At 46.3% G+C, this 23,468-nt stretch overlaps 1 protein-coding gene across 3 annotated transcripts in view; it reads left to right on the top strand.

Moving 5' to 3' along the window:
• Positions 1-127: 127 nt before the first annotated feature.
• Positions 128-23,468, top strand: part of SUPT6H (SPT6 homolog, histone chaperone and transcription elongation factor) — a 31,667-nt gene continuing 8,326 nt past the window's right edge. Inside the window, exons 1-27 of one of the 3 annotated variants that reach the window (XM_029211448.1) lie at positions 128-268; positions 8,746-8,904; positions 9,684-9,842; positions 9,941-10,017; positions 10,347-10,539; positions 10,779-10,863; positions 11,712-11,985; positions 12,461-12,562; positions 12,810-12,926; positions 13,277-13,366; positions 13,568-13,710; positions 14,379-14,527; positions 14,684-14,782; positions 15,247-15,376; positions 15,463-15,613; positions 15,786-15,940; positions 16,141-16,336; positions 16,747-16,886; positions 16,999-17,116; positions 18,026-18,102; positions 18,362-18,497; positions 18,790-18,927; positions 19,006-19,173; positions 20,209-20,336; positions 21,463-21,670; positions 22,192-22,339; positions 22,774-22,916. In XM_029211448.1, coding sequence (XP_029067281.1) covers positions 8,796-8,904; positions 9,684-9,842; positions 9,941-10,017; positions 10,347-10,539; positions 10,779-10,863; positions 11,712-11,985; positions 12,461-12,562; positions 12,810-12,926; positions 13,277-13,366; positions 13,568-13,710; positions 14,379-14,527; positions 14,684-14,782; positions 15,247-15,376; positions 15,463-15,613; positions 15,786-15,940; positions 16,141-16,336; positions 16,747-16,886; positions 16,999-17,116; positions 18,026-18,102; positions 18,362-18,497; positions 18,790-18,927; positions 19,006-19,173; positions 20,209-20,336; positions 21,463-21,670; positions 22,192-22,339; positions 22,774-22,916 — 3,633 coding nt within the window. In that variant the 5' untranslated portion in view covers positions 128-268; positions 8,746-8,795. Of the gene's footprint in view, positions 269-7,611; positions 9,013-9,683; positions 9,843-9,940; positions 10,018-10,346; positions 10,540-10,778; positions 10,864-11,711; positions 11,986-12,460; positions 12,563-12,809; positions 12,927-13,276; positions 13,367-13,567; positions 13,711-14,378; positions 14,528-14,683; positions 14,783-15,246; positions 15,377-15,462; positions 15,614-15,785; positions 15,941-16,140; positions 16,337-16,746; positions 16,887-16,998; positions 17,117-18,025; positions 18,103-18,361; positions 18,498-18,789; positions 18,928-19,005; positions 19,174-20,208; positions 20,337-21,462; positions 21,671-22,191; positions 22,340-22,773; positions 22,917-23,468 lie in introns of those variants that run through there. The other 2 variants (XM_029211449.1, XM_029211450.1) reach the window with 2 other exon arrangements.

Below are 23,468 nucleotides of genomic sequence, written 5' to 3'. Positions count from 1 at the left end.
CCCCGCCCCCGGCGAAGCCCGGAGACCGGGCTGGGAGAAGAGAGCAAGAACTGGTCCGCCCACTCCCAGTGACAGGGGGCCGGAAGTGACGTAGTACGTTGACGCAGCAGCAGCGGCGGCGGCGGCGGCGGCGGCGGCGGCTGTGGCGGCGGTGGTGGCGGAGGAGCCGTGCGGTGGGTCCGTACTATCTTTTCCCAGTCTCGGTTCGAGGACTCCATTTTCCTCGTTGGGAGCTTAGCGCACCGGAGAAGCGACGGGCCTCAGTCAGGTAAAGTTTGGACTGGAAAGCGTCTTCCTCGAATGGGTCAGGTGGGGAGCCAGGCTCCTAGGGCCTGGTCCCGTAAGGGACGAGGCACTGGGGAGCCGTATGCGGGAAGAAGGGGGCCTCCGGCCTTCCCTGCTCTATGAGAGAGAAGGAGGAAGAAAGCGGGGTAGTTGCTCAGAGTCTCAAGGCTTTTCCCAACCCTCTGCCATCCAGAACCCATGAATTGGGTGGCCTGTTGTGTCAACAGGCTTCCTGGGATGCCGTCCTTCTCTCGCAGCTTCTGAAAACTGGGCCGCGCGATAGGGTTTGGAATGGAAGGGACCTGGGGCTTCCGAGTCAGGATCAGGTGATCGAATTGTTTGTCCTGGGGATGTGAAACCTACGGAGCTTCCAGCAACTCGGCCATCAGGCTAGAGCGCGATGCCAAATTCCGTCTTTTTCCATATTGTTGAATAATATAATTAGAACTTTTTGTAGATGGCTACATTCATCAGACGCTTACCACACACATGGGAATGGGCTATTAAGACAAAAACTTTATATTCTTCCAGTTTCTGCCTTTCTCTCCAGGGACTCTGTTGAACCAGCTGGAGCGGTTCATTTCCCGTGTTTGTTACAAGTACTGATACTTACTTTTCTGTTAGAGGAGGCCTCAGCTCTCTTAAAGTACTTCACTGTAATATCAGAAGTAGCAAGGGAGTATTAAGTTACACTGCTGTTATTAATGAACATGGAGAGTGTAAAGAATTTTGATTTTCATTTCTTGGGACAAAAAAAGCTTTGTTCGATCTTTTTTAGTTTAACTGTTTATATGAAAGTTACTGAGTTTTAAGTCTTATGTATTGATTACAAAAGTATGATTGCTCCCGCATCAACTGTGAATTTAGAGCCCTTTTGCATGACTTGTGTTCCTCCAACCAGTACAAGTCTGAAACATCTGAAAGCTTATTTAGTTGGTTTGGGCGGCTACTAGATCAGATTAGCATGGTATTGCTACTCCCGAAGAGATTTAAATCTCATCCTGGGATTAATCACATCAGAAAGTGGTGCAGTCACATCTTACAGTTGAATTTCCTTCAGAGTTTAATCCTGGGTTTTCGGCATGCTTCCTTCAGATGACCCAGTCCTGTGGCTTTAATAACCATCTGAAAGTTGGCAACTCCCGAGTTTAAGTCTCTAGCCCAGCCTTCTCTCCTCTGTGTTTAAGAATCACACAGAATGCCTATTTAACAGCTCCATTTGGATGTCTCTTAGACATCCCAAACCTGACATAAGAAAAAGAAAATTTTGGTTTTTCCCATCATCCCAAACCTGGTCTTCCCTACATTACTAAGTGGTACTCTCATCCACATGCTTACCAAAGCCAGACCTCTGAAATCATCTTGGATTCTTTTTTACTATCCACACCCCCCTCACACCCCCGCCAAGTCTTTCATTAAGTCCTGTCATTTCTACCTGCAAAATATATTTCAAATCTCTCTTCTATTCTCCATCTCCACTGCTGCTACCCTGTTCCAAGCCACCAGCATCTTTTGCCCAAGCTACCACAATAGTATCTTCAGTTTTCTCTGCTTCCACCCAGAACCCCTCCCAGTCCATTTTCCACATTAGCAGGATCAGGTCAGGTCAGATCATGTCATTTCCTTTTCCAGTGGCTTTCCGTGACCTTCGCAGCCTGACTTGAGCAGGCCCCTTCTCCCTCTCGCATTCTGCTGCCTTCACCATTCTTTGGTCACACTGGCCATAGGACGTTGCCTACAGTATGCCAAGTTCTTGCCCACCTTTTCAGCTAGGAACCTCCTCCCCTGGCTCTGCATACCACAGCCTGCCCATTCTTCACCTCTTGGCATAAACTAACCCTCTCAAAGGTAAGGGTGTTTACTTCCTTCCTAGCACTTACAGCAAGCTTTATTTTATTTGTTTGTGGTTTGTCTCCTAGCAGACTACAGAATACAGGTATCCTAGGGGCAGGGAGTTTGTCTTGTATGTGCCTGGCGTGTAGTAGGCACTCATTAAATAAATATTTATTTAATTAACAAGTAAATTACTAAGTCAGTTCTTGGTTTAAAACCCTGTAGGGGCTTCCCAGCATCTTTCAGATAGAATCCAAAATCCTTAAGTTGTCCTATCAAGATCCTTGTGGCCTCACCTCTAACTCCTCATGAACCCTCTCTCCAGTCAAACTGACCCTCACTGTTCCTGCTACAGCATATTCTGGGCCTTGCGCTGGGAGCACTTTTCTCCAACAACACCACTTCTCGAACCATCTCCAAAGAAGCCAGCTCCTCCACTTAGTTAATTCTGCCTCACTATTTAAGGTCTTTATTTAAAGTCACTTTCTCAAAACCAGGTTAGAATCCTCTATTACAGGCTCCCATGGTACCTTTGCCATCAGTTTTTTTTTCTTTTAACATTTATTTAATAATTTTTAAAATTTTATTTTTGGCTACGTTGGGACTTTGTTGCTGTGCACGGGCTTTTCTCTAGTTGCGGCAAGCGCAGGCTTCTCATTGTGTTGGCTCCTCTTGTTGCAGAGCATGGGCTCTAGGCGCGCACGGGCTCGGTAGCTGTGGCTCGGGGGCTCTAGAGCGCAGGCTCAGTAGTTGTGGCGCACGGGCTTAATTGCTTCATGGTATGTGGGATCTTCCTGGACCAGGGCTTGAACCCGTGTCCCCTGCATTGGCAGGTGGATTCTTAACCACTGCATCAGGGAAGCCCATGCCATCAATTCTTTAAAGACCTTCTGTACTTCTAGATCAGGGGTTACTAAACTAAGAAATTAGGCCACTCCCATTCATTTACATACTGTCTATGTCTGTTTTTGTACTACAATGGCAGATCAGCCCCTCTGTGCTAGAGCAGGAACTGTCTGCTCCCCCAGTGTGTGTTGCACAAGGCTCAGTAACTGTTGCAGGGATACTGAATCTGGTTACATATTTTAGTTGTTCCTGCACCTCGTTTGCCCTTTCCTTGTCCCCCAAGGAAACATGGAAAGAAAAGAAAAAACTAATATTTTTTAATTCCTTATTATGTTAACCATTAACAATAGTGCTTTTTATGCCCAGGCATTGAAAAGATTCTTGAAAAGATTCTAAGACTGTTATTTCTTATAAATACAGTGTGCATGTTAAAATGGTTATAGGTATAATTAACATTTTCTGTATTCTAACATCTTGACTTGATGTGATTAGGATTTTTCGTAACAGAGTTCTGAATCCCAAATTTTAAAGAACTTGTCTTGAGTGGACTCTGAATACTTTTGTTTATTAAACTCTTAGGTTTTTGTATTCCAAGTTGGGTAGTCATTTGTGAACACCTTTGGAGTAGTCCTAGGCTCTTGCTCATCAAATGCAGAATGTCTTATAGTTTAAACTCCACACCAGACTTCTAGGGCTATTCTCCAGATCACTAGGCCCTATCAGACCTCTAAGCCTTTGCGCATGTTCGGGCTTCAGTAGTTGTGGCACACGGACTCAGCAGTTGTGGCTCGCAGGCTCTAGAGCACAGGCTCAGTAGTTGTGGCGCACGGGCTTAGTTGCTCCACGGCATGTGGGACCTTCCCGGACCAGGGCTCGAACCTGTGTCCCCTGCATTGGCAGGCGGATTCTTAACCACTGCACCACCAGGGAAGCCCCTGTCGTAACTTTATTTACAAGTTTTTTGTGAGATGAATATGAACACTAGGGTCAAAAGCATGTTTTACTTATTTTTATATACCCAAGTCCCAGCACAGAGCTTTACCCTAAAAATACAAAACTGTAAACGTTAATTGAAGCTGCCAGTGGAGGGAATTAACAGACATCTCTTTTTGCTCTGGTCTCCTTTTAATTGCCTCCTACATCATCTTGTTCAAAGGGAGGGACTGTGGAGGGCCTCCCCTGTGGCAATCTGATCCCAGCTCCATTCCTCTTCCAGAGAATGTCATGGTAACCGCCAGCCTGTCCCTTTGAGCCACATCTTGTACTGCAGCTGTGCTTCCGCCTGGAGAAACCTTCTCCTTTTACCACCCCACTCCCCTTCTGGATCTATTTCAGTAGCAAATTTAACTTACAATCTGAATATGGGGAAAATTCAAGAGCCTAAGTCCTAAATACAAAATACAAATGACATCAGACTCAGATATCATATATTAATGATAATCACATACTAATAAATACTGTTTTTGTTCTGGAATAGTTGCTGTTTGCCAACCTCAGCCTGCAGTGCTGCTGCAGCACCCTCTGCACATCTAGCTGCCCCAAGTTGCAGCAAATCAGGATTGCTTCTTGCATAATCTATTTTAACTAGAAGTCTTGGCAGTGAGTTAGATCGGAGGCATTCCCCAGCTATAGCACAGCATGTACTTCATTGCTAACCTAGGGAATGGGACGAAAGCTGCATGCAGCACAGAGCACCAGCTGCCCGCAGAACAGAATAAAGCTGTGCTTTCATCAGGTAGGCTGTCTGTTTCTCTCTGCTAAGTAGGCTGTAGGGCATCTGGTCTGGAGGAGCTGGCATTTAGTGTGAAGATGTTGAGGCCTTACAAGACTGAATTTGTGGGTCTGATAGCCTGTAATTAAAGCAAGCTATCTGTGGGGGCTGCTGTACCCAAATCTATCTTTAATGACTTAGTTCAGGGCTGAAAGACAGCAGTATTAAAATTAGAGTACCACATTTAATCGGCAGAAGTTTTAGATATTCACTTTTGGCTGTACTCGGGCTGAACGACCTTAAGGATACAGATCTTGGGGGGGAAAGGGCATCAGTCTAACCCAAGGCTTCCTGTATCACCACCCTGTGGGACCTATGCAATGGTGTAGTATAGTGGCTCTCAAACTTTTTGATCTCAGGACCCCTTTATACTCAAAGATAATTTAAGATTCCAAAGACATTTTGTTAATGTGAGTTATATCTATTGATGTTTGAGATTTATACATATAGATGTTAACCAGATTAGAAATTAAAATTAATTTCTAAACTAAATTAATAATGACTAAATAAATAGATGAATGTTAATTCATTTTAACATAATAATAAGCCTGTTTGCAATATACAAGTATATCAAATCAACACATTATAGACCTTAACCTTCCACAATGTTATATGCCAATTACAGTTGACCCTTGGATAGCACAGGGTTGATGTGCTGACCCACCTCTCTTCCCCTCACAATCCCATACGGCTATCTCTGCCTCAAAAACAAAGGAATTGATGAATGACTCACCCAAGGGCAGGAAGCTGAAACAATTTGGGTAGAATCAAAACTCAAACCCTGGGCTTCCCTGGTGGCGCAGTGGTTGAGAGTCCGGCTGCCGCTGCAGGGGACACGGGTTCGTGCCCCGGTCCGGGAAGATCCCACATGCCGCGGAGCGGCTGGGCCCACGAGCCATGGCCGCTGAGCCTGCACATCCGGAGCCTGTGCTCTGCAACAGGAGAGACCACAACAGTGAGAGGCCCGTGTACCGCAAAAAAAAAAACAAAAAACAAAAAACAACTCAAACCCTGATTCTTTTGATTCCACATATTGTGATCTCTAATCAAACACAAACGGTTTCCCACATTTAATTTAAAGATCTGTAAAATGAAAATACAGAAAAAAATCCGTATATAAGTGGACCCATGTTGTTCAAGGGTCAGTTGTACATGAATAAAGCTGAGAAAAAAAGTAAGCCCACTACATTTTAGCATAAATAACACATTTTATGAAAAACAAGTATAATCTTCAAAATAAAAAACGTAGTAAGAAGAGTGATGTTTGGGTTTTTTTTTTGGTTTTGGGGGTTTTTTTGGTTTGTTTTGGGGTTTGGGTTTTTGGAGGGGGGGTTGTTTTTGTTTGGGGTTTGGGTTGTTTTGTTTTGTTTTTGGCAAATCCTTTTAATGTCTGCCTTAATAGAGGAATGCTGGATTCTCCTACCTGTTTCTGCATTCAGTCTGTTGTGATACTACATGTCTGTCGTATAACTTCTGGAAAACTCCACTGTACACTCATGAGAGAAAGGAGGGGGTGATCCCTGGACCACACTTTGAGAACTACTGATGTGATAGAAACAACTGTTTCTGTGGAGTCAGACAGATCTTAACTCAGATCTCACCTCTTGCAGTTGACAGTTGTGTCGCCTTGAACAAGTGACTTAATCTCTGAGTCTGTTTCCTCCTTTGCTGAATGGAGAGAGAAGTGTGCTGTAACTCCTAGGACAATGTAGGGGTTAATTATTAAGTGTCTGGAACTTCGTAGGTGTGCAAAAAATATTCCTCAGGGCACATTTTTTTTAATTGCGTAAAGTACCCAGGAAAGGCCTATGTTAGTTTTGGGTGGGTTTTGTGGGTTTGTTCATTTTCCAATTCTCTTCCTGTGTCTGCTCTACATATATGTCAAAATACATAAAATTATTTTAAGGTCCTTATTTGGCCCTCTACTAGACATCAGCTCCTTGAGAACATACAGTCCTGTTTCTCTTCAAATCCCCAGCTCCTAGCAGAGTGTTTGTACTTGGTAGGCATTCAGTACAGTTTGAAAAGAATGGCATCTGAAACCTCAGCCTAAAATTGAACATAAGACCATGTCATTGACCCTCCCTTTCCACCAGAACTTAGTACCTTCAGTTTTATTTCCTTGAGCTCAGTTAATCTTAACTGGTTATGGTATCAGTTGATATCAGTAAGGGTAATTTTCAGGAGAATTAGAGCCACAGAACTTAAGCCTCCTTCTAGAGCTTAGACCACTTGAGGTAGCCATTAGCCACCCTCCTCTCTCTCCAGTTCCACTGCCATCTTTAACTGGGAAGACATGAAACAATAAGTAATCTATTTAACAGATACTTAGCAGTTTCTCTTTTGTATAGAGCACCTAGTGGGAAACAGCTTATCTGGTACAGAATAAAGTACCACATAATGCCTCTTATATTGCCGTTTATGTTTTCATGGTTTTTATTAGCCCTTCAATTGGATATCATCTTTGACTTCCAGAAGCTTATAGTGTAAGTGGAGAAAATGGACATATGCAGTGGACCGTAATGGACATATGCAGTGGACCTTAATTCAGGACATGAGGAGTGGTGCTGAGTTGATCAGCAGCCAGCTTCAGGATTCCAGAATGGAATCTTGATGCTATGATTTGTGTGATCAGTGCTGTGTTTTTTTTGCTTTGTTTTGTTTTTTATATTTTTGGCTGTGTGGGGTCTTCGTTGCTGTGTGCGGGCTTTCTCTAATTGCGGCGAGTGGGGGATACTCTTCGTTGTGGTGCGCGGGCTTCTCATTGCAGTGGCTTCTCTTGTTGCGGAGCACGGGCTCTAGGCGTGCAGGCTTCAGTAGTTGTGGTACGTGGGCTCAGTAGTTGTGGCTCGTGGGCTCTAGAGCGCAGGCTCAGTAGCTGTGGCGCACGGGCTTAGTTGCTCCGCGGCATGTGGGATCTTCCCGGACCAGGGCTCCAACCTGTGTCCCCTGCATTGGCAGGCAGATTCTTAACCACTGCACCACTAGGGAAGTCCCAGTGCTGTGTTTTAAAGCCCAGGAAACTCCATTTCATGGTTTTGTGGTTCCCCACTGCCATTTCCAGACTTTGGATGCATCTGACAGCCGGCAAGTAGAAGACAAAGTTGGGATTGGTTGGTACAAAATTACAGAATGCTGAGGAAAATTATGCCCAGGATTCAAATTTAAACTCAGTTAGCATTGTTTGAAATAGTAGACTAGGTTCCTTCTCCTATGTCATGTAATATTCTTAACTATCCTGCGAGGTAGGTAGTGCTGTTGCCATTTTCCAGATGAAGAAATTGATATTCAGGCACGTTCAATGATATGCTTAAGTTTATACCTAGTAGGTGGTGGGGCCAGGATTTGATCTCTACTCTTAGGCCCAGCAGTTTTTGTATTTAGCTATGTTGCATTTAATTTGTAGGCCATGGAAGTCTCTTTCAAAGTGTTTTTTGTATTTTTGGTTTTTTGGTTTTTGTTTTGCTGGGGAGGTAAATGGTCACAATAGAGTTGTGGTTCTAATGTTTCTGAAGAGGCCCCTTCTCTACCCAAATGCTCCCAACCACTACTCACACAAGTGGGCTCAACTTCATGAAACGTTGTTTAATCTGTCGAAAAGGATTTTCCTTTTGATAGTGTATATGAAAGTTCCTGTCATTAAGTTGGCATTTAGTTATTGTTTCCCAAACTTATGAGTGAGTCATATAAACTCACTACACTGTATCCCTACCTATATAATTATTCCTACACTAATTTCTTCGTCTGCCTATTTCTGTCCCCAGATGGTAAGTGCAGTAAAACTCTTTGGACAAGCAAGATGGTATATACAGAGCAGTCCAGTATAATTGCTTTTTTTAAGGTACACATGAGAGGGGCAATTGTGAGAGGAATGGATAATGGAAGAGATGGAGCCATCTGATTCTTACTCTCTCCTCCCAGGTAGAAATGATTGGGCAGATCAGTGGCACGTAGCTGAGTGCTTTTAGTGGAAATGTTTAAAGGTCCTCTGTCTCATTTTTTATCCCCAGCTCCTTTCCTTCCCTAGTCATCTTCAGGCAGGCCGTGAGAAGCTGCAGCAATGTCTGATTTTGTGGAAAGCGAGGCCGAGGAGTCAGAGGAAGAGTACAATGATGAAGGCGAGGTGGTGCCCCGGGCCACCAAGAAATTTGTAGAAGAGGAGGATGACGGTGAGGAAGCCCCAGCCTCAAGCTTCTCCCCAGTATTGCTAAGCTTTGGATAGTTGGATTCTTGCTGATGAGAGGCTCAGGCTGAGCACAGAAGTTATCACACATGAGGTACCAGCTTGAGAATTTTCAGTCATTCATAGAAAATATTTACTGAACATCTGTCTGCCGTATGCCAGGCACTGTACTTAGAACTAGGAATACAACATAAAGTCCCAGCTATCGTAGAGCTTATATTAGTGGGAGGGGACAGACAGTAAACCAATAAATAAATACATAGGTAATGTTTCGCTCTTTTAGAGACTTAGCAGTGTTGGTATTTATGTACCCACTTTCCAAGTTCTCTGTCCAAATCCAACCATTAGGATCATCAGCAGAGTGGAACCATGAAATGGCTCTAGAGACAGAAAGGAAAATGCAAGCTTCATGAAAAGCATTATGGATGAAAGAAGGAATATAGCTACTGAGTTTATAAACTGAGAGGAAAACAAAGGTTACTGGTGGCTGTAAAGCCTCTAGTAATGATTTTGACAAGCCAAAGTAATTAGGAAGCTCATCTTGCCTAAATACAGATGGTGAATGTGGAAAAGAGATATTCTTTTCCAGAAGCTGCTCTAAGTCAGTGGTCATGTTTTTTGTATCTTTAGATGAGGCAGAAGAGTTAACATGGCATCCAGGTCATTAGGTTCAGAGCAGATGAGAAATAACAGTTAAGCAGGTGGCCCTGCCCCAGCCCCAGCCTATTTCCCAAACTGCATGCCTCAAACATGCATGTTTTCCAGATGAGGAGGAGGAGGAGGAGAACCTGGATGATCAGGATGAACAAGGAAACCTGAAAGGCTTTATCAATGACGATGACGATGAAGATGAAGGGGAGGAGGATGAGGGTAGTGACTCTGGTGATTCAGAAGATGATGTTGGCCACAAGAAGAGAAAACGCAGTGAGTAGCCTCTCCTTAGGTCAGGTGAGGATGGGGTGGAAGTCATAGTGGAGAAGGGACCTCCCCATCACCATGGGCAACCACTCTGTCTTCTCTAGCATCTTTTGACGACCGCTTGGAGGATGATGATTTTGATCTCATTGAGGAGAATTTGGGTGTCAAAGTCAAAAGAGGAGTAAGTGCCCTTTTTGTCTCTGTCCTTGGGGGTGAAGGAAGAAGCCCTTGAAATTCAGTGACTCTGCGGGGAGGAGGCACATCCAGAACAGTTTGGGGAATGCCAGCGGGGAGAAAGTGGCTCAGTATCACTGTGCTGTGGAGCCAGTTCTGGGTGCCTGTTAAAGGCTTGTCAAAGTTTCAAGGGTGGGCCTTGGGGCGTACTTGATGTGTTCTTTCCCATTTCCCTTGTCAGTATAGCTGGGGTGGGAAAATAGGAATGAGACTGGAGAGCAGCGATCCTTATGCCAGCTCCCTCAGACCCTGACGAGGCAGGTTTTCCACCCCTAGCAAAAATACCGACGTGTCAAAAAAATGTCAGATGATGAGGACGATGACGAAGAGGAATATGGCAAGGAGGAACATGAAAAAGAAGCTATTGCAGAGGAGATCTTTCAGGATGGGGAAGGGGAAGAAGGGCAGGAGGCCGTGGAGGCCCCCATGGCTCCTCCAGAGGAGGAGGAAGAAGATGATGAAGAGTCAGGTATGTGGCATTAGGCAGGGAAGCCAGTTTGGGGCGGGGTGTTGGGATTTCCTACCCCGAACAATAGAATGGGAGACCATTGTTCAGCTACTGGCCCCCAGCATTTGACACAAAGAAGTTCCTTTTAAGGAACCTGTCTCCTCTTCTCCTCACCGACCACTCCTACAGTAGGAACTAAAGGCATTCAGTCCTGGCTCATCCCCTGCCTCTGGGCACTAACCTTTCCCTTCCCTATCCAGACATTGATGACTTCATTGTGGATGACGATGGACAACCACTGAAAAAACCTAAGTGGCGGAAAAAGCTTCCTGGATACACTGATGCGTGAGTGGGGTCTGGTGCGAGGTGGTGATAAGGGCATCTGAGTGGACCCGGGCAGGAAGGAGGAGGTCAGAGGCCTCTGCTAAAAATGGAACAGTCAGCTCTCAGCATTTTGCTTCCCTGCCCATAATATCCTTTACCAGGCAGTGATGTCGGGCTGTTTCTAGAAGCTCTGATAGCTCTCTCAGCATTCAAGGGCCGTGGTGGGATGAAGGTGGAGGCACACACAGGCAAGGATCCAGCCTCTCTCTTCCACCTGCAGCTCCATGTTCATTTGTTTATTTATTAGTCTTCTAAATATAATTTTGTTAGAAGAAAGCTTTCGCCCTGAGGGAATACTATAATGTCTTAGCAGAAGATGGATCTACTGAGTGTGATATGAAACCATGTGCCCTGTTGCTGTTTGATCCTTGTCACTGGCACGTGCCAAAGATGGGCTTTTTAATCTCAATAAATAATAGTTTCCCCGGGCTTCCTTGGTGGCGCAGTGGTTGAGAGTCCGCCTGCCGATGCAGGGGACACGAGTTCGTGCCCCAGTCCCGGAAGATCCCACATGCCGCGGAGCAGCTGGGCCCGTGAGCCATGGCCGCTGAGCCTGCGCGTCCAGAGCCTGTGCTCCTCAACGGGAGAGGCCACAACGGAGAGAGGCCCGCGCACCGCAAAAAAAAAAAAAAAGTTTCCCCAGAAATATCCCCCAGCTAAGCCTTTCCTCCGCAGTGAATATGCTTTCTTTGTTTACATTTCTCTTAACCTTTTTAGTCCCCTTGGGGTAGGTACAGGATCTCTGCAGGGGCTGCATTTGTCTCCTCTCACTGGAATCTGGGCCAACTGCCTTTGGCTCTCACCCACAGGGCCCTGCAAGAAGCCCAGGAGATTTTTGGTGTGGACTTTGACTATGACGAATTTGAGAAATATAATGAGTATGATGAAGAACTGGAGGAAGAGTATGAGTATGAGGACGATGAGGCTGAGGGCGAGATCCGAGTGCGCCCCAAGAAGACCACCAAGAAACGTGTGAGCCGCAGGAGCATCTTTGAGATGTATGAGCCCAGTGAGCTGGAAAGCAGCCACCTCACAGATCAGGACAATGAAATCCGAGCTACTGACCTGCCTGAGAGGTTCCAGGTAAGGAAGCACCAGTGTCTGTCCTGCTGAACTGTCATCAACTGCCCTGAGCCTCCTTGGTACAAGAGTTATAGCAGAGAAACAATCTAGCAACAATCTTAACAACAACGGTATATAGGGGGACTTCCCTGGCGGTCCACTGGTTAAGACTCCATGCTTCCACTGCAGGGGGCGTGGGTTCAATCCCTCGTTGGGGCAGCGCAGCCAAAAGACACCAAAAAATGGTATACAGGAAGTCGGCTTTGAACCCCATCTGACCAGGCGTACAGGAAGTCTGGCTCAACATAGACTCTCCAGTGGCTTATGGTTTCTTGAGCAAATACACGACATGCCTACTTCTTGCCAGACAACACTCTTCCGGGTACTAGAAACGTGTGCCTCTGGAGCACACGTTTTTGTCCAGAAGTAGTGCATGTTTTTGCTACGTGAGATACAAGATGAAGTCAGTGTCATGCTGATGCCTTATCCCCTGCAGCTCCGTTCCATCTCCGTCAAGGGGGCTGAAGATGATGAACTGGAAGAAGAGGCTGACTGGATCTACAGGAATGCTTTTGCCACACCAACCATTTCTCTGCAGGTACCCAAAAAAGGATGCTATATTTTGACATGAACCAGAAGCTACTTCATTAGGATGAGGAACTGCTTCTCCCCTGCTCCAAACATCTGTGGGCTTAGTATAGAATAGCATGTGTGTGCGGGTATGTGAGGGAGATTTTTCTAGATTTAATCTGAGAAGGTCATCCTGTGATAAGAAGCAGTTTTGTGTGTGGTAAGACAGAGCAAGTAATGGTGTCGTTGCTGTTTCTTTTTTCTTCTGACTGTAGGAAAGCTGTGATTACCTAGACCGAGGGCAGCCAACTAGCAGCTTCAGTCGAAAAGGACCTAGCACAATTCAGAAGATTAAAGAGGCCCTGGGTTTCATGAGAAATCAGCATTTTGAGGTAGCACCTCAAGCTCTAGTGGCCCACTGGTTAGAATTTCAACTGTGGGTGATGGAAAAGGTGGCTACCTCAGTCAGGTGGGGAGCCCCCTTCTGTCCGCAGCAGTGGTCCCTTGACTCAAGAAGCGTGAGGACCATAGACTCTAGTGATCCAGAGAACAGTGCTACCCCATTTGCAGCATTATCTTCTCCTGTTGGGGGTGGGTGGGGGAGAGCATGTGTCCTGGATGGGCCTATGAGGGAGGCCAAGCTTCCTACTGTTGAATTTCCTGGAGCTGTTTATTCCTCTAACAAAAGGGGTCCTTGCAGATCTTTCCTCTCTGGCTGACTGCCACCTCCTTGCCCCTCTAGGTGCCTTTCATTGCTTTCTACCGGAAGGAGTACGTGGAGCCCGAGTTGCATATCAATGACCTGTGGAGGGTGTGGCAGTGGGATGAAAAGGTAATATAGGGATCCATGCCCCTCAAGGGGTTGAGGGCTGGACTGGGTACTACCACTACTGGCACCCAAGTTCTCCTGTACATATCAGGTGGCAGCCCAGACCCTGTCAGGCTTCCCCCAGGGTCTCCTGGTAAGGAACAGCATGGTCTTGGGTGTCCAAGGCTGAATACCATCCCTTACTCCTGCTTTGTCTTGTCCTAGTGGACCCAGCTGAGGATCCGTAAGGAGAACCTAACACGGCTGTTTGAGAAGATGCAGGCTTATCAGTACGAGCAAATCTCTGCTGACCCTGACAAGCCCCTTGCTGATGGCATCCGGGCTCTGGACACCACCGACATGGAGAGGTAGCGTATGCAGGGTTTATTCCATTACAGGGAGCCCTCACACCAAAGGCAGGCCCCCGCCCTTCCACCCCCACCCCAGAGCAGCATAACCTTGCAAAATTCTCAGCACGGGACCTGTTCCTTAGAATCCCAACTTATCAACACGTCAAAAGTGATCTTTCTGACAGCGAAATTCCTGTTACTTATCCATCTTGGTATAAAAGGTTAAGAGGATCAGATAGTCATGTTTGCTTATTTATATGTTCCCCGTGGGAAAAGCTACATGGGAAACCAAACTACAACCAGAAAGTAGCTTGGTGAGCCTGGAATCAGAGAGGGGTGTGGGAGGGGGGCAGATGATTTTAGTGGCCAGCGGCATGAACCTGGGAAAGAAGGACAAGGACTGTCTCAAGGACTCTGAACCGGAGACATGCTGCCTCATCTGCCTCTCCCTTTTTGTTGCCATTTCTAACAACCACCAGCCACCACTTATTTGACACATTCCTCCTTTAAGATACCTTGATTGCAGTTAAGTCATGGTCTGGGGCCAATGCATGTCTTTAATAATTGGAGAATATAGGTACTCATCCTAGTTGGGATCTTGCCTCATGGGAATTGGACCTCTTGTAGCAAAACTGGGGTATACCCTTCCTCTGTGACAATTGAGGTCTTATGTCCCTTCCCTCCAGGCTCAAGGATGTACAATCAATGGATGAACTGAAAGATGTCTACAATCATTTCCTGCTTTATTATGGTCGTGACATCCCCAAGATGCAGAATGCCGCCAAGGCCAGCCGCAAGAAGCTAAAGCGTGTAAGGGAAGAGGGAGATGAGGAAGGTGAGTGTTGGAAAAGAAAACCTAGAGGCTTGGTGGCCATGGCCTTTCCAAGGATCCCCTTGGCCGATTACACTTCGGGGCTTCTTTACATGTGTCAGATCCTTGGGAGTGATTGGAAACCGGAAACCAGAGGACTAACTCATGTTTTCATCCCAGGTGATGGTGAGGAGGCAGAAGATGAGGAGCAGAGAGGGCCAGAGCTCAAGCAGGCTTCCCGCCGAGATATGTACACCATCTGCCAGAGCGCTGGGCTAGGTAAAAACGAGCTGTATACATTCCCCAGTAGTCACTGGTAGGTAGGAAGAGGACCTAAAGGACCTCTGAGTGAGTCACCAGTCCACTTCTAACACTTGCTACCATGACCCACACCCACGCCACAGGAATGGTCCAGCCTCTCCCATAATTTCTGAAGGAGTGGGAAACACACGATCAGAGAGAGGGAGTTCATCCTATCTTTGAGAAGTTCTTTTACTAAACGTTAACTTCCACCTTAGTTCTGACCCCAGTAGTCACATAGAAAATTTCTACTTTTTCTGCTTTGTGACAGCCTGTTAGGTATTTAAAGTCAGCGTTTTCACTGTTCACTGTAAAACATCCTGCTCCTGCTCATTTGTGATCCCTTTAAAGTCTAACGCCCAGAATTGCTGCCCTAGGCTGAAAGCCAAGAGGTTACTGGGCCCAGCTGTTGGCTCACCTTTCACCCTCCTGGTTTGCTTTAGATGGCTTGGCCAAAAAGTTTGGGCTTACTCCTGAGCAATTTGGGGAAAACCTCCGGGACAGTTACCAGAGGCACGAGACAGAGCAGTTTCCTGCAGAGCCCTTGGAGCTGGCCAAGGATTATGTTTGCAGGTAGGCGTTGCAGTAGGTGGCTGGCAGGAGGAGGGACCTGAGGGCAAAGATGTCGTCGTCCTGCAGCTCCTCCATTTTCCCTACAGCCAGTTCCCTACACCAGAAGCTGTGCTGGAAGGTGCCCGCTACATGGTAGCCCTGCAGATTGCCCGAGAGCCCCTTGTCCGGCAGGTGCTGAGGCAAACTTTCCAGGAGAGAGCCAAGCTCAATATAACCCCCACCAAGAAAGGCAGAAAGGTAAGCCAGTTGAGGGGCTTTGATCTAGCATGTGGTCCAGCTCTGTTTGATTGAACTGAGTTTCTTGCCTTCACACTTAGCTGAGCTGTCTGCCTGAGAGCAGAGAGTCGGCCTTTTTTCCAAGGGTCAAGCCCAGTCTGTCTGTTGACTGATGATTCCCTCTTGTGTACAGGATGTGGATGAAGCCCACTACGCTTACTCCTTCAAGTACTTAAAGAACAAGCCTGTTAAGGAACTGAGAGATGACCAGTTCCTCAAGATATGCCTGGCTGAAGATGAAGGGCTGCTCACCATTGACATCAGCATAGACATGAAGGGGGTGGAAGGGTAAGCAAAGCTCTGGGCTGGGGGCTCTTTGGGAAGGGCTTGGTCAGTAGTCTGTTGGAAGGAGGGGTCCCTCAGGAATGTGAACCACACTTTCAGAACTGAGCAAGCCACCGTCCCTGGCTCAGTCACTCCCAGTGTTCAAGGGCATTTGGCCGTCACCTTTTCTCTGTCCCTGACACCACAGTGTTGTCTCTCCTCAGCTATGGCAATGACCAGACGTATTTTGAAGAAATCAAACAATTTTACTACCGAGATGAGTTCAGCCACCAGGTGCAGGAGTGGAATCGGCAGCGCACCATGGCCATCGAGCGAGCTTTGCAGCAGTTCCTGTACGTGCAGATGGCCAAAGAGCTCAAGAACAAGCTGCTGGCCGAAGCCAAAGAATATGTCATAAAGGTGAGGACAGGAGCTAGTGATCTTTAGTCACATGATTTCCCCAAGCTAGAGCTGCGAGTGAAGGCACCCCTTAATAGCTGTCCTGTAGCTAATGGGGAAACACTGGGGGCAGGCTTAGTGTCACCTGAGAGGGAGTGCAAACAGGGTCACGGGTCACTCCAAGACCTCCCCACTTGAAGAGCCTCTTGCCTCCCTCCCCCACTGCATACACATACTCTTTGTTTATACGTCTGGCCTCTGTGTACTCTCCTATTTCTAAAAGCAAAGTACGCCTTCAGGTTGTAAGCGTGCTGAGGGCTAGGAATGTGCATGCATATAAACATGACCTTTGCAAATGTGTGCCTGCATCTGTTTCCTTAACCTACTTGGCGGGCCTGCTGGACATAGTGACTGGTGTGCCTCCTCCCCAGGCCTGTAGTCGGAAGCTCTACAACTGGTTGAGGGTGGCACCCTACCGGCCGGATCAACAGGTAGAGGAAGATGATGACTTTATGGATGAGAACCAAGGGAAGGGCATCCGAGTCCTAGGCATTGCTTTCTCCTCTGCCAGGTAACTTCCTGTCTGGCATCACCCCTTATCTGTCTCCCTAGTCTCGTTCTTCTCTTACTCATATCCTCATATTGCTGATTATCACACGGTTCTTTTTCTGTTGGGCTGGCAGAGATCACCCTGTGTTCTGCGCCTTGGTCAACGGTGAAGGAGAAGTGACAGACTTCCTCCGGCTGCCTCATTTTACCAAACGGCGAACTGCATGGAGAGAGGAAGAACGGGAGAAGAAGGCAAGTGACTAGGACAGGTTACCAAGTGTACATCTTGAGCACATCTTATAGTTCAGTGGGGATAAGAGTTTATGGTCTATGTATATGTATAACTGATTCACTTTGTTATAAAGCAGAAACTAACACACCATTGTAAAGCAAATATATCCCAATAAAGATGTTAAAAAAAAAAAGAGTTTATGGCCTAAGCAACATCCTGTGCAAGACCCTGATTATCTCTGACTTGGTCCCTGACCTCTTAAGTCCTGGGATAAGTCTCACTTCCGTAGGCAGTAGATGGCACTCAAGTTCTAGTGCAGAATTTCCTTCTGGCTTGAAGCCGGTTCCTAGGCCTTATGTGCTTCTGGGAGCTGCCATAACTGCCTCTGTTTTTACCAGCATCTGGGTCAGCTTGTTCCAGGAGCTGAAAGCCACTATGGCATTAAGCCAATCTTTTCTCTGCTTTAGCATTTGTGTTTCTACCAGGGAAAGAGAAATTTGAATTCATCTCGTGTATATGCTTCTGATTTTTTTTAGCATAAAGGTATCTTTCAATTTTATTGACAGAGCTCCATTCTAAAAAATAATTTTCAACAAACAGCTCTTTAAAAAAAGAAAGAAAAATCTTAACGTGGAGATTAGAATAGTCTTGACTGCCAGGCAGCGGTTTATGTTTAAAAAAGACTTAAGTATGTTTAGTTAACCACAACTCAAGTATAAGCCAGAAGTGTAATAATCTTAGGAAATATTAGCAGAAGTACAATATTGAAACTAGAGGGCCTAGTCCCCTCGTTTTGTCTTCCAGTTTGACAACGTGTGATGCATCATTGTTCTGTGGTCTTGTAAGGTCTCAAGCTACTTAGAGAGAGAGAAGTGCTTGAAATCTTCCTATCCTCAAAGTCCTTCAGCTCCAGTTTTCTTTCACTCCAGGCTCAAGACATTGAAACTCTAAAGAAATTCCTCCTGAACAAAAAGCCTCATGTGGTGACAGTTGCAGGAGAGAACAGGTAGGGGTACCAGGGGATTGGGCCAGGCCTGGCTTAAAGTCACTCATCCTTTATTGTTGAATCTGCTCTGTCCCTGTTACAGAGTAGGCATGTGCCTGTGTAGAGCCTTGGTAATATCCCCATCCCCAGGGGATATCCCTGGGGATATTGTACCTCTTTGTCTTCAAAGCTCTCTCCTCCCCCACTCCCAGCCATGAGATTGTTCATCCCTGAGAAACTGTCCAGAAATATCCCTGACCAGCACCCCTCATTCCTCCAGGGATGCCCAGATGTTGATTGAGGATGTGAAGCGCATTGTGCATGAGCTGGACCAAGGTCAACAGCTGTCCTCTATTGGGGTGGAGCTGATTGACAATGAATTGGCCATTCTCTATATGAACAGCAAGAAATCAGAGGTAATGCTGGAGCCCCACCCTTAGGCCCTGCACAGGCAAGAGCTATCAATCCCAGGGAGTTGGGGAAACAAAGATTATGGGGGCACAGGACTGCACCTGTTCACTTACCTATGCAGAGGATCTCCATTGTGCCAGTCATGGTTCAGATGGGGAGCCCCAGAGATTAAATTGGTCCCAGGAAAAATGGTCCCAGAGAAGAGAAATTGACTTAAAAAGCCAGGCGGTTTGGATTTCCTCTTGCTGTTAGAGCTGAGGAGACTTTATGGCCCTGCTGACCCTCGTTTGACTCTAGGCAGAGTTCCGGGATTACCCTCCTGTGCTGAGACAGGCAGTCTCCCTGGCCCGGCGTATCCAGGACCCTCTGATTGAATTTGCCCAGGTTTGCAGCTCTGATGAAGACATTCTGTGCCTCAAGTTTCACCCCTTGCAGGTGAGTAGGATTTGACAGATAGGCCCAAGTGGACAGAGTGGCACAATAACCTTATCCCTGCCTGCTGTGTGTCGACAGGAGCATGTGGTGAAAGAAGAGCTGCTCAACGCCTTGTACTGTGAATTTATCAACCGAGTCAATGAGGTTGGAGTTGATGTCAACCGTGCCATTGCCCACCCCTACAGCCAGGCCTTAATTCAGTATGTCTGTGGCCTGGGACCTCGAAAAGGGACCCATCTCCTAAAGGTAGGATTGGGTTGAATCAGAAAAAAAGAAAAGTTCTATTTCATTGAACCTTTACTTTGCCAATATGCTTTGACAGGCAGACCAAGGTCAGAGAGGTAAAGGCACTTTACCTCTTGCCTAGAGTCATGAAGCTAGAGAGAGTCAAGAGTCAGACTTCAGACCAGGTGGCCACAGTCATGGTCTTCACTACTGTACAGTGGTGGCTCATGGAAAACATAACCTGAGCCATGATTTAAAAGAAATGGAGGAAAGCGAGAGTGTACTAGACACAGACCTCAGGATAGTGGGGGTTTTTGTTTTTTTGTTTATGCATATATATATATATATATATATATATATATATATATATATATATATATGTATGTATTTATGTATTATTTATTTATTTTTGGCTGCATTGGGTCTTTGTTGCTTCATGCAGGCTTTCTTTAGTTGTGGTGAGCAGGAGCTACTCTTCGTTGTGGTGCGTGGGCTTCTCATTGCAGTGGCTTCTCTTGTTCCAGAGCTCGGGCTCTAGGCGCACGGGCTCAGTAGTTGTGGCACGCGGGCTCTAGAGCGCAGGCTCAATAGTTGTGGCGCATGGGCTTTGTTGCTCCGTGGCATATGGGATCTTCCCAAACCAGGGCTCGAACCCGTGTCCCCTGCATTGGCAGGCAAATTCTTAACCACGGTGCCACCAGGGAAGCCCAGGATAGTGGGGGTTTTTTCCCTAGTGGAAAAAAAGGATTTCAATACAGAGGAGGGTATGTAGTGATCTTCAAGAGTATTCGTAATTTTTTTTTTCTTAATATGGGGTGGCTACTTGACTGTATCATTAACTTTGAAGCAGTACGTTAGGTATGTATTATCTTTGCTTGGCATAGTGTAGTCTTTTAACATAATTTTTTTAGTAGCAGTTAGTATGGTGTAGTGCTCAGTTAGATATCGGGGTGTGGCGGCAAAATTCCCATCATGGAGGGTTTCCCAGAGACCTGAAAGCAGGCTGGGAGGTGGGGCCTGCCTACTGCTCCAGCTTAATCCAGTCTGCTCTTCTAGATCCTGAAACAGAACAACACCAGGCTCGAGAGCCGGACCCAGCTGGTCACCATGTGCCACATGGGTCCCAAAGTCTTCATGAATTGCGCTGGCTTCCTCAAGATCGACACGGCCTCCCTGGGGGACAGGTGATGCCCTCTGCCTGGGTGGGCCAAGAGGAATTCTCTTGGGCTTTGCTTTGGGGATTCAGGGATTAGGGCTGTCAAAGGGCCACAAGCTGTTTAAATTAGGAAATGTTTTAAAGCAAAGGTGAGGAACCTTTATTTAGTCGAGCCTCTGACCTATGGAAAAGATCAGTTCAATTATGTGAAGCTTTTTTGTGAGAGAAACATAAAAAGAACCAACTTAGTTTATAAATTAAGGACAGAAAACATAAGACTTGGTTCAGTAAACACATACTTGTTCTGTTGTTAATGGTTTGTTGTGGCTAGATAAGGGTGGGAATAGAAGGGGCAGTGGAGAAGCAGTGTGGGGGTCTGAGGCATAAGGAAGGGGGAGAGAGATTTGGTATGTTTTGAGATGATGTTATTGAGAGAAAGTTCTATTCACTTGGACTTTGGACTTCACTATTGACCTCTTCCTCTCCAGAAGTTATCAACTCAGTCTTTGGAGGATCTTTTCCACGGGCACATAGCTCCTCATTCAGTAATGGAAATCAGTGGGGAAATAGGCTTCAAGTTCTAAAACTTCATTTTCCACCCAGCTTTGCTGTAACACTCCACGAATAACATAGGTCCATGTGAGTGCACGGGCAAGACCAGCCTGGGAAGGCTTTATGGGGGAAAGTAGCTGTCAGCAAATTCTCAAAGGTCGTCTTCCCCCTTCTTGTTTTATCTTATTATAAGACTTATATATAAGTTCATGATATAAAATTCAACATATAGAAATATTATGCAGAAAGTGGAAGTCCCCCATAATCCCACCCCCCAGAGATAATTACCATAACAAGTTGATGTATACTACAACTTTTCTAAATTTTATTTTTGCTATGCATTTACTAACTACCCATTTACTACAAAAATGGGATCATACGGTTCATAGTGTTTTGCAGTGCATTTTTCACGTATCAATATATTGTGGCCATCTTTCCATGTCAGCACACATAGATCTACCTCATTCTTTTTAATGGCTGTATAGTATTCCATTGTATGGAGGTACCCTAATTTATTTAACCAGTTCCCCATTGGTGGACATCTGGGTTGTTACTAGAAGCTTCTCGTTATATATCCTGCCCCTTTTCTGCCTTTCCTTCAGCACTGACTCATATATTGAAGTCCTTGATGGTTCCCGAGTTCACCCTGAGACCTATGAGTGGGCCAGGAAGATGGCAGTGGATGCACTGGAATATGATGAGTCAGCCGAGGATGCCAACCCTGCAGGGGCCCTTGAGGAGATCTTGGAAAACCCAGAGCGACTCAAGGACCTGGACTTGGATGCCTTTGCAGAAGAACTGGAGAGGCAGGTGGGTGACAGTGTAGAAGGCCTGGCACAGAAACTATCCCAAGTGGCCTAGTTGAGAGGAGACTTAGGCAGCAAGTCCTCAGAGAAGCCCTAATAGTGTTAGTGTAGGAGACCTGATCCTTCTCCCTCCCTGTGCTGTACTGGGTTTCTCAAGGAAGTTTTCAGTCTGCTTATTAAGGAGCCGAGGACGTCTCGGAGACTGCTGTATTCATTGTTGGGGGCACGTTGCGAGGGAGCTGGGAGGGGGTGAGTAGCAGGGTTTCCTTCTAGGCCCTCTTTCCTCCTTTCCAGTGGTGCGGTTTTGCATTTGTCTGTTTTATACATTGGGGTCCCGTGAGGCATTTTTATCAGAACAGTGTTCCATGGCTAAGAAAAAGGTTGAAAACCTCCTTTAGTAAATGTTGGGGGGAAAGAAGAGACACCCTGACAGGAGCCAACTGGCTTACTTCTTTCATTGAAAGCCCTGATGGCTCAGTTGGGGAGCAGTTGCAAGGCTCTTCTTGACGGGGGCTTCTTCCCCAGGGCTATGGTGACAAACACATCACTCTGTATGACATCCGAGCAGAGCTGAGCTGTCGGTATAAGGACCTCCGGACAGCCTATCGCTCTCCCAACACAGAGGAAATCTTCAATATGTTAACCAAAGAAACACCAGAGACCTTCTACATTGGTAAATTCTGTGTCTGTTTTTTAGCTGGAGGAGGATATGTAGGGGTGAGGGGATGCGTTTACTGTACACATTCAAACCAAGCAACAGTTCCAGCAGAATGAGGCAGGTTTGTACTGTAGGTGGGAAAGACCAGGGAAACTTTTAAGAAGATTATAGCGCCCTGAGCTGGAAGTCAAAGCTGAGTTCAAGGTCAGATTATGCTTTTAACCTGCTGCTGTGGGGTCTTCATGGGGTCAGTCTTATGGCCTCATTTTCCTGTCATCAAATGAGGGGAAGATCTCCCTTTTCGAGGATGTGAAGGAAATCAGTGGAGATGCTCTAGGACAGAAGTTCTGTCACTAAATGGCTGGTGGGAAGGAGTTACCTCTCCAGTTCTCTTAGCCTGCTTCCTGTTCTCTTCTTCCCTTCCCTCTCCTCCTCTCCCCTTCCTCCAGGAAAGCTCATTATCTGCAACGTCACTGGCATCGCCCATAGGCGTCCACAGGGTGAGAGCTATGACCAGGCAATCCGCAACGATGAGACAGGGCTATGGCAGTGCCCCTTCTGTCAACAGGACAATTTCCCTGAACTAAGCGAGGTACGTGCTGCATTCTTACCATGGTAACTCTGAATTTCCTTTATTGGATGGTCTCAGTGCCCTAGAAAGGAACCAAGAATGGGGATAGTTTAGATGACACTTTACCAAGTGAATACACAAAGAAGGAAGAGGGCTGGAATGCATATAGGCCTAACATGAAGTCCCTCTGTATGCTAGTCAGAAATGACCTATGTGGTTTTTTCTGTTCTCGCTCAACCCTTAATCCTTGTTTCCCATTCTCTGAGGATGTAGCTCAACCAGAGTAGAGACAAGAGGATATATGCATTTCTCACATACAGTGTAGGCACTGTGTCCCTCTGCTAGTTAGAAGGTATCTGTAAGGCTCCCTTCAATTTTTTCATTGTCCACACACACCTTAATTTTCCCACATTCTTCTAGACATCGTCTGCTTTTCTCGTGGTTAGAACTCATAAAAGCCATCCCGATAGAACTCCTCATAAAAGCCATCCCGATATAACTCATAAAAGCCATCCCGATAGAACTCCTCATAAAAGCCATCCCGATAGAACTCATAAAAGCCATCCCGATAGA

Source organism: Monodon monoceros, unplaced genomic scaffold (assembly GCF_005190385.1).
Source record: "Monodon monoceros isolate NGI ecotype Baffin Bay Population unplaced genomic scaffold, NGI_Narwhal_1 Super_Scaffold_9, whole genome shotgun sequence".
NCBI classification, from domain to species: Eukaryota; Metazoa; Chordata; class Mammalia; order Artiodactyla; family Monodontidae; genus Monodon; species Monodon monoceros.
This window is presented reverse-complemented; position numbering and strand designations above follow the sequence as displayed.